This window comes from Zea mays, chromosome 9, assembly GCF_902167145.1.
Source record: "Zea mays cultivar B73 chromosome 9, Zm-B73-REFERENCE-NAM-5.0, whole genome shotgun sequence".
Classification (NCBI taxonomy): Eukaryota; Viridiplantae; Streptophyta; class Magnoliopsida; order Poales; family Poaceae; genus Zea; species Zea mays.
In genome coordinates this window covers 137,160,919-137,170,646 of record NC_050104.1, presented here as the reverse complement: position 1 = coordinate 137,170,646, position 9,728 = coordinate 137,160,919, and the positions used below count along the sequence as shown (strand labels likewise).

Below are 9,728 nucleotides of genomic sequence, written 5' to 3'. Positions count from 1 at the left end.
TCGCAATAGTAGTAATCCATCACTTTATAAATCCTGAGCCCCATGGACAACTTTATCTTCCTCCGCACGTAATCCTAATGATACTTAAATTCTCTACACAGCCAGATTCTCCCCATAGCTAGATTCTCGAAAAAGCTGGTCAGAAAAAAGCTGAACCAAATAGACCCTGTATCATGCAGTTTTTTGTTGTCTCTTGTATTTAGAAAATTGTCCACTGCCTCATAGTTGTGCATGCCCTAAAGATTAACCTAAGTATAAAGTTAGATGAATTATGAAGCACAAGTTGTAACTTTAATCATCATTAGCTGTATAGTATACTGGATTGGGGATGACAATTGGGAATTTCCCGTCAGAGAATAGCCCCCATCTCCATCCCCGCAATAAATTTTTTTTCTGCCGGAATCCTCACAAACGTTTACGGTGACATTTCTTCTCCATTCCTATTCCCGGCGGGATAAATCCCCAAAGGGGATCCCGTCCCCGCTTAAATTATAATTAAGACATATATCATTTGTTTTTAATGCAAAACATAGTAACTTATACAAATTGTCATATATAAGAAATCATTTTGTGTACATCAAAATAAACACATTTGTACGATGAATGATCTTATGACAAAATAATTATTTATTTTTATTATTAACTATTACACGAAAACATCATCACGTACAAATTTAATAGGTCACTGTGGGAAACGGAGACGAGGAATGCTTCTCGTTCCTGTTTACCTATTAGGGGAACTGAGGAAGAGTTTTTCCGATTTACATTCTCGTGGGATAAAAAATTTACCTATTCCTGTCTTCTAATAGAGGAATTTCCTGCATCTCTATAATCGATGATGTTGACTGTTCCTAATCCTAAGTAGAGGTATTGTCCTTTTTTAAAGGATGTACACGTCGTACTACGTAGAATTTCTCTGGTCCAGTGAACTCGCTATCGTTAACGGACAACGCAAGCGATGTTGATGCCTGGTCACACTACATCAACCTTAACCATCCTGCACCGGCTGGCAGCAAGACGAGCCCCCTCTCCTTCCGGTTCCACTTCCATCCATCCGCTGCCGCCGACTAGCAGACGGCTACGGCGGCGCCCGCACGCACCCTCGCGACGATGCGGCGAGCCACACTCTCGCTCGCGCTCGGGCTCTCCCTCATCGCCCTCCTCGCTGCCCGGGGCGCCGACGCCTCAATCCACGAGTACGCCGGCGGCGGCTTCGCGCCGCGGGCCAACTCCTTCTTCTTCCACGGCGGGAGCGAGGGTCTCTACGCATCCGACCTCTTATCCAACTCCTCATCCTTCATCAGGTAGGCGCTCGCCACCGCATCCGCCCGGTCCTCACTTCCTCGGCTCGCCTCGCCCGTAGGGTCTTGCGGACCTCGTACGTATCGAGAGGGTGCTGGTGTGCAGGATCATATGAGAGTGTTGAATGCGGCGCATTTCGTTGATCAACGAGCTAGTTCCGGGGCAATGGTGTGTACGACAAGAGGATTTGGTTGGGACGGCAGGAACTTCTGAACAAGTTGCGTCTTGGGTGTTTGCCCCGATTTTTAGGGCCCTTGCTGTTTCTTTTGATATTATGCGTTGGATCAAGTGGAAATTCTTGTAATTTTGTGCTCGGGTAGACTGATCTATTGACTTAGTTGGAACAGCTGATAAAAGGCAGTTATTGTTTTATGTGAGTCGTGATCAAGTGTATGTCGCAGTCAGTTTTATTGCGTTGGTTCAGCTCTAGTTTTGTTTGCCCAGCAGCATGTGATGAGGCTGGGATTTTACAGTAGGTCCTAAAAGTTGATTATGTCCTTTTAGTCGGTTGTGATCCACTATGTTGCAGGCAGCTTGAAGCCTTGACTACCTACCTTTTTTTGCTGTTAGTTCTTAATTTGCATCCTGAGTGTTTGCCATTCCTAGGTTTCTTGCTGCTGCTTTTTTTGGATATTATATATGTGAGAAATGAAGCCATTTGTTTTACAATTTGGTTTCATGTAGGATGATCTGTTGATTGGTTTGGATACAGCTGCTAAAAGAAAGTTACTGTTCTATCTGAATCAGTGCGTTTGACCACCTTGCATAGTTCAGTTTCTTTGTTTTGGCTGCCGTGTTATGACTTATGGGGTTGGAATCAGGGAGCATTACTGCATCTTTGCACTGCACCAAGCTCCAATAAGGGGATACAAACAATCACTGTTTGGATGGTGTGTATCCTTTGTTTATCAAATTTTAGTATGATTGTCATGCTCTGATGACATGAACATGTGAAAGACAGTAAAGTTGGCTTAGGTTCTGTATGGCACATGCCATGTCACTGTTATTACTGTGCAGAGCAGTGTAGTGGTGGACATTAGGTCAACTGTTTTGGAGCATCCATGTCATTAGGCATTTTGTTCACAAACAATTTCATGGTAAACTGCATGGGTTAACAGCAAAGTATCATGTCAATAAAAATTACATGGTCAGATGTCTTTTAAATCTTTACTTTTCTGTGATCTAATGGACTAATCTTTCAGGTTTGACTCCATTGTATTTCGTCGCACCCTGGAGTCAGCGTCTAGGCATGAGGAGATGCAGCAAAAGACAGGATTGGTGGAGGCTATAATTGTTGAGATACAGGACAGGGACAAAATTGGAGGTTCATATCTACACTCTGATGCAATATGCTGCACGCCTGAGCTTGATAAAGAGAAATCTTGTAGAGTAGGAGAGGTGATCATACGTCCAAATCCTGAGAACCCTGACTGGCCTAAGAGGATCCAGACATTCTTTGATGGTAAAAATGAAGAAACCACTATGGTAACTCAAATTGTATCAATAAACAAAACAGGGATGTATTACCTCTATTTTATGTTCTGTGATCCTCAACTTAAGGGATTGAAGGTTACAGGAAGAACTGTTTGGAGAAATCCACAGGGTTACCTCCCTGGTAAAATGGCTCCAATGATGACATTTTATGGTGTCATGTCACTTGCATATCTTGCACTTGGACTTCTATGGTTCATTCAGTTCGTGCGATGCTGGAAGGACATTTTGCAGCTGCATTACCATATAACAACTGTTATTGCTCTTGGCATGTGTGAAATGGCTTTCTGGTATTTTGAGTATGCTAACTTTAATTCAACTGGAACCAGACCTATAGGCATTACCTTGTGGGCAGTTACGTTTACAGCTGTGAAGAAGACTGTTTCTCGTTTTCTTCTATTAGTAGTTTCGATGGGCTATGGTGTTGTTCTACCCACATTGGGTGGCATAACATCAAGAGTTGCTGCTCTTGGTTTCATATATTTTGTTGCTTCAGAAGCTCTTGAACTAGTTGAAAATCTGGGAAATATCAATGACTTCTCTGGAAAGACAAGGCTATTCCTAGTGCTGCCTGTTGCTGTACTTGATGCTACCTTTATCATCTGGATATTTTCATCCCTCTCTAGAACTTTGGAGAAGCTGCAGGTAACCACGTCCTGGCCTAACTAATCCCAGAATATGTTTCCTTTTCTATTTAGGGGGTTTTTGAATGCACTAGAGCTAATAGTTCGTTGGCTAAAAAATTGCTAGTGGAATTAGCTAGCTAACAAATATCTAGCCAATTATTAGCTATTTTGCTAAAAATAGCTAATAGTTAAAATATTAGCTAAACTGTTTGGATTTCTTCAGCTAATTTTAGCAGCTAACTATTAGCTCTAGTGCATTTAAACATGACCTTAGCTAGGTTATGCACCATGCAGCCTGTTACTATGAAGTATGGTCATGTATGGTTGATTCTAGCACTGGTTTTAATTTACTACAGCTGCGGAGAAGCATGGCAAAACTTGAATTATATCGGAAGTTTACAAATTCTCTGGCTGTGTCAGTGCTTATCTCAATCGCTTGGATTGGCTATGAGGTATCTTTTATCAACTCTAAAGTTCATTTATGTGGTCCATGTAATGTAGATACCATAAAGCCACTAGAAAGCAATTGCGAGGCAAATGAGCGTAGGAGCACGAGCCAAGTTCTATGTCATTTCCCCTCTTCTATATCCATAGATCCCACTTTATTTTAGCCATTGTGACCATAGATCAACTTGATAAATGTTTGAGAGAAGAAAAACTAAAACAGTACCTTTTTTTCTGCAATTCATATTGACTGTGGTCTGGCTTTGTGTTGAATCAGCTATATTTCAATGCAACTGACCCATTGAGTGAACTTTGGCAACGGGCTTGGATCATCCCCTCCTTTTGGAATGTGCTTTCATATGCCCTCCTCGTGATCATATGCATCCTTTGGTCACCATCTCGCAATCCAACAGGGTAAACTTTCGACTATGAATTTCATTATTCTCATTTGAGTTGGCTTTCCTTCCTGTAAACAATGTGATGTCAATTGTGTGGTACTTTATCTCATCATATAAGTTGTCATTGTCATCGATTTATATTATACTCTGTGAAGAAGGCTTATTTGCTTACTGCAGGTGGTTGCTTTTAGCAATAGCACAAGCATATATTCTGAAACAGATTTACAATCATATTCTTTACAATATTCATAATGAATTTTGCTGTAAAGCAACTTCTATGATCCTTGAAGATGTTCCCTGTTCAACTATATATTAATCCATTTAATCTTCGGAGATGAATATTTCATGTTGAGAATTAATTTCAGTTAAGCATGCAATTCCTGACACATTATGGATTTTTTAGCTGTGTCTTTCCGTGATTCCAACTTAGGTTTTCAGTTTTCATTGTTCCTGTCATGTGCAGGTTTGCCTATTCAGAGGATGCAGGTGAGGGAGCTGATGAGGAAGGGCTCTCTCTAGTAGGCAGTGCAGTGAAAGGAACTGGGGATATGGTAAACATGCATATCTTTCCGGAGGATAAGCGTGCATGATAAATTTTGGTCTGAATTCAGCTGTACTCCTGGCAGAATGCTATGGTATGTGCTCCAATTTGTCAGGAAATGTACATATGAGTGCATGCATTGATGGCATCTACTGCCCTGCTAATATTGTCTAATGTCTTGGTGGCATTTAGTTCATGGTGAACTTGATTAGTGAACTCTAAGGAGTACCGGAGATACATGGTCCAAACTGTACTTTAACTTGTGCTATCCCTAGGTTTCTTGTTGAGTGATCTCAAAGCTTCACTCTAGATCTTATTGACTTAGGCTGTTTTCAGTGGATAGGGTAAATAGGGGACACGGAACTGTAGATGACACTCTTTGCAGAGTGAAGTTTGAAAATAGAGGATGAGATAAGGGATGAGATAGGGGATCTGCTGGAGATGGCCTTAGCTCCTTTCTTGAACCTTTGCCTCCTACCTTTAAGTCAATCCTGTTCTTATGACATGTATTTATTTATTGCACATTTGTCTTATTAATTTTACAGCAACAAACAGCAAAAGTCATTTGCCTTCTACACACTAAAACTATCATAATTAGTCTTCTAGGTTGATTTTGTTGCGAGCTGTACGACCTTTGTATTTCCTGTATGCGTGTATTTGTACTTTATGTATGTGTATTATGGCAGCGCTTGTTTTGTATAACAACCTCAGTTGCACTGAAGTGACATTTCCTTCTGAAATTTTGTTTAATCTTTTTTTTATATTTGTTCTCATTGCAGTGAAGTACCCTTTTCCTCTGGATTCACGACTAGCTGACATCTTCTAAAGCAGTAAAGCTTGCGTAAGATTCCAGATGTACAGTTGGTGACTTGTGTTGAACGATTTGACCAAGAGATTTTTACTTGTCCAGTTGTGACTACTCAAATACAAGGTCGGCACAATAAACTGTCACTTTGAGAGCATAAGAGATTAGTCTTCATAATCCTTGTGATGGTGATGTAACTCGTAGGCGGTTGTATGTATCATTACCGGAGCTGAAATGTATCGTGGATCTAATGATTTATTTGCGATTGATTATGCACTTGTATTATTAGGCCCCGTTTATCCACTAGGCTAATGGGTTAGTTGCAAAAAAAACCTGGGTGTCGATTATTTGCTGAACACCTAGTTAACAGCTATCGTGTCTGTTTCCAGTCTTGAATGGTAGGCGTAACCGTATTTTGATCAGGGAAAGGTCAATTAGAATAGATGTTGACCCTTGATTCCCTTATATATTCTCATTTGCTAGACTCAATATCATCTTAGAGGAATTTTAATACCAATTAATCGATGTAAATTTTATGTCCTAAACTTGTATATAATTTGAATAATTGTTGATTAAAGTTCATAAAATGTCTTGTAGAAAATATGATTATCCTCTCTGGAATAAAGGAGTGTCTCACTAGTCAAGTGTTTTGATCCGAGGGTCATAACCAACAAGTGAATTTATGCTAATTTATCCGGGTTCGAGCAAGAGAAGGTCCTACTTCCGACGAGAGGGATGAGACTTATATTATCTTACACCCATGTACTCATAATAGGGGATACAAGCTAGTTGAGAAAGGGAGCCAGTCCCAAGTCTCTAAGTATGATTGAGATTGGTGTCAATATCGGAAGTGGTGTGTGGTGAAGTGTTGTGTTCCGCCCTCCCCCTTTGGAGACATTGTACTCCTCTTTTTATAGTCGCAAAGGGGAAGCCCAGGAGTACAAGAGTTGTCGTGTTGTTGTGATCAGAGGAGATGTGTCTGAGCTTTTGGAAGGCAAATCGAATGCGAGACATGTACGTGCCAGGATCAGAAATTCACGTACATAATGATTACATAACTGAACATTATCACATAGTGCTCAAATAATAGCGTAAAGAAGTACTACTTTATTACACCATGATGTCCGAAATATCCACATAGTCATTGTGAATCATCTAGACCCCTTAGTGATGTTTTGGTAATTAATGACAACTGTTTGTGGACTAACGGTTCTTGGAGAAATAAGAATGCAGGGTTGGACCACATAGAAAAGGAAATCTTGGAGATTTATAAGCATTGGTTGTGGATCAAGTGAAGACAAAGGTATAACATAGGTTTTGTTTTTGCCGGTCTTGAGGAGTTTAGAGAAGATACTTGACCGGATTAGTAGGTTAGATAGCCGTACTATCAAGAGGGGTCAATGACTTTGATCTGTGTAAAAATTAGTGCCACATAGAGCATCTAGTGGTTGCATTTGCATGAGGACTAACAGCGCTTCAAATTTCATGAGTTAAAAATCCTTTCAAAAGCTTGTTTTGAAAAGTGCAAAGTCTTGGATGCGCGGACCGTCCGAGCCTTGAGGGCGGACCGTCCGCGATCCTCCAGTAGGGTCCGAAGTCTGACCACTTCGGACAAGTCCTGTTCATTTGCACTGCGGACCATCCGGGCCTTGGGGCCGGACCGTCCGCAGTCCTGACCAGAGGAGGCTGCTCTCGGCACAGTCCCTGAATTATAGTGTGGACCGTCCGGCCTTGATGGGCGGACAGTCTGCAGGTGCCAAATATGGGTTGGGCAGGGACTGTGTGGTTTTTGGGATTTGTACTACGGACTGTCCGAAGGATAAGCCCGGACAGTACTGTCTCCAGGTCTCGTACCGTCCGGCCTTGTAGGCGGACGATCCGCCTGTGTTAACTGCACTTGGTCAGAGCTCTGTGTGCTCCAAGTTGCCAGGTCACGGACGGTCCAGCCAAGGTGGGCGGAATGTCCGGACCTTACTTTTCTGACAGCTCTGACATCTTTCAAACGGGAATTATAGCCGTTATGTGTACGGCGGACCGTCCGGCCCTAGGGCGCGGACCATCCGCGTGTGCGCAGAACAAGTGCCTTTTGCTCATAACGGTTGGATTTGAGTGGGGGACTATAAATAGAAGGGTAGCTCGTGTGTGAGGGCTCTCTTGGCCATTTCTTGCATACATTGAGCTCAATTGTGATCCTCCAACTCACTCTCTCACACTCTTTGCTTGAGATTGCATTCTAGTGAGAGATTGAGTGTTCCTAGTGCATTTGCATCCATCGGTGATTCTTGAGGCACTAGGTGGTACACCGAGCAAGCGTCATCGGCTTGTTACTCTTGGAGGTTGCCGCCTCCTAGACGGCTTGGGTGATTGTCTCCGTCGAGCTCTCCAAATTGTGGAGAAGCCGCGGTATTGATTGTGAGGGGTTCGCGCCTACCTCGCCGGAGCGGCAAAGGTGACATTAGTGGAATCGAAGTATTGAGTGATTTCTTGTCCACTTGGCTCAAAGATCAAGTTGTGTCTTGATAGAGGAGCAAGTGAGAGCTTGAAGTCCACCTCAACGTGGATTAGGGGTGATCGGCAAATCACCGATACCACGGGATAAAATTCGGTGTCTTTACTTTCTTGCATTACTTATTGCCGTGCAAGTGATTACTATTTTGCACATTGTTATTCAAGTTTTCAATCTCACTAGTTGATTCTCATAGATTGTTTACTTGTTATCACTAGAGAATTTATACCTCTTGTTATATTGATTAAATTTCCCTAGTGTTTTTTTTATTTTAGTCAAAACCGTCTATTCACCCCCCTCTAGCCGGTGTCCTAGATCCTACAAGTGGTATCAGAGCCAATGACTCCATTGTTTGTGGATCTAATCATCTCAGAGTGGGACAAAATGGCTAGTAACAACAATGTGCACATTGGGAAGCCACCGCATTTTGATGGGAATAACTACGACTATTGGAAAATAAGAATGTCAATGCATCTTAGAGCAATGGGTGGAAAAATTTGGCCAATTGTCAGGGATGGATTTGTTGTGTTGAAGGAAGATAAACCATCCGTTAGTGACAATGAGAATATCCTTACAAATGATCAAGCCATGAATGTATTCTATGATGCTCTTGATATAAATGAGTTCAATCGTATCAAGAATCTCACAACCGCTCATGAGATTTGGATTAAGCTAATGGAAATTCATGAAGGAACTACAATTGTGAAGAGTGCCAAGCTATATGTGTGCAAAGGGAAGTTTGAGCAATTTATTATGAAAGAAGATGAGAGTGTATCCGATATGTTCAACCGGTTAAATGAGATAGTGAATGAACTCAAGAGACTTGGTTTTAATGTACTAGATGTGGACTTCACTCATAAGTTCCTTAGATCACTTCCGGAGAAATATGAGACTATTGTGACAATGTTAGTAAGAAGTGATCTATCTACAACTTCTCCAACCGAAGTATTGGGGGGAAATTCTTACTCAAGATATATTCAAGAAATCTCAAGCCGATGCTATAAGTTTGGCAAAGAAAGTGAAGAATGAATCAATTGCTCTCAAAGCTAAAGCCTCTAAGGCAATTGAAAAAGAAGATAGTAATGATGAAGAAAATGAAAGTGAGAGTGATGGTGATATGGCTCTATTTGTAAGGAAATTCAACAAATTTATGAAGATGAAGAGAGGTCAACCTAGAAGAGGTCAAACATCAAGAAGAAATGCTTTCAATGATAGAAAATGTTTTGAGTGTGGGGAACCCGGTCACATTGCCATGAATTGCCCTAACAAGAAGAAGAAGGGCAAAGATGAAAGTGATAAGAAGAAAAAGAAATTCTACAACAAGAAGAAAGATGGCAAAGCCTACCTAGTTGAATGGGACTCGGATGATAGCTCGGATGATGATGATGATGACACCTCATCCAAGCTTAATGCCGGAGTTGCCATCAAGGAAGCTCCCTCACTCTTCTCATCCCCCCATTGTCTCATGGCAAAGGGAGATGCTAAGGTAAAAATCATCACCGATTTAAATGATATAAATGATGATGATGATGTTGATGATGATGGCTATTCATATGATGATCTTGTTAGAATGTTAGGTGAGGCCGATGACTACATGCACAAAGAAAAAAAATTA

At 41.4% G+C, this 9,728-nt stretch overlaps 1 protein-coding gene across 3 annotated transcripts; it reads left to right on the top strand.

Annotated features, from left to right (window-relative positions):
* The first annotated feature begins 949 nt into the window (after window positions 1-949).
* LOC100273998 (uncharacterized) lies at window positions 950-5,895 on the top strand. Of its 3 annotated transcripts, XR_002264746.3 has the most exons (7): window positions 950-1,304; window positions 2,505-3,438; window positions 3,776-3,871; window positions 4,141-4,277; window positions 4,439-4,625; window positions 4,725-4,896; window positions 5,582-5,895. XR_002264746.3 is itself a non-coding variant. In NM_001365807.1 (6 exons), the coding sequence occupies exons 1-5, from the start codon at window positions 1,111-1,113 to the stop codon at window positions 4,849-4,851; spliced, it is 1,488 nt and encodes a 495-aa protein (NP_001352736.1). In that variant the 5' UTR covers window positions 978-1,110; the 3' UTR covers window positions 4,852-4,896; window positions 5,582-5,878. The 3 variants fall into 3 exon arrangements, 1 of the variants encoding a protein (NP_001352736.1); NM_001365807.1 differs by lacking the exon at window positions 4,439-4,625 and having other exon boundaries at window positions 978-1,304; window positions 5,582-5,878; NR_158620.1 differs by having other exon boundaries at window positions 1,192-1,304; window positions 4,439-4,896; window positions 5,582-5,878.
* Window positions 5,896-9,728: the final 3,833 nt, after the last annotated feature.

Excerpts from the sequence above, each read along its gene's own strand:
- LOC100273998 (NM_001365807.1), top strand. The coding sequence starts at position 1,111 with ATGCGGCGAGCCACACTCTCGCTCGCGCTCGGGCTCTCCCTCATCGCC. Across the intron at positions 1,305-2,504 it reads AACTCCTCATCCTTCATCAG|GTTTGACTCCATTGTATTTC; the intron begins GTAGGCGCTCGC and ends CTAATCTTTCAG. Across the intron at positions 4,278-4,724 it reads CCATCTCGCAATCCAACAGG|GTTTGCCTATTCAGAGGATG; the intron begins GTAAACTTTCGA and ends TGTCATGTGCAG.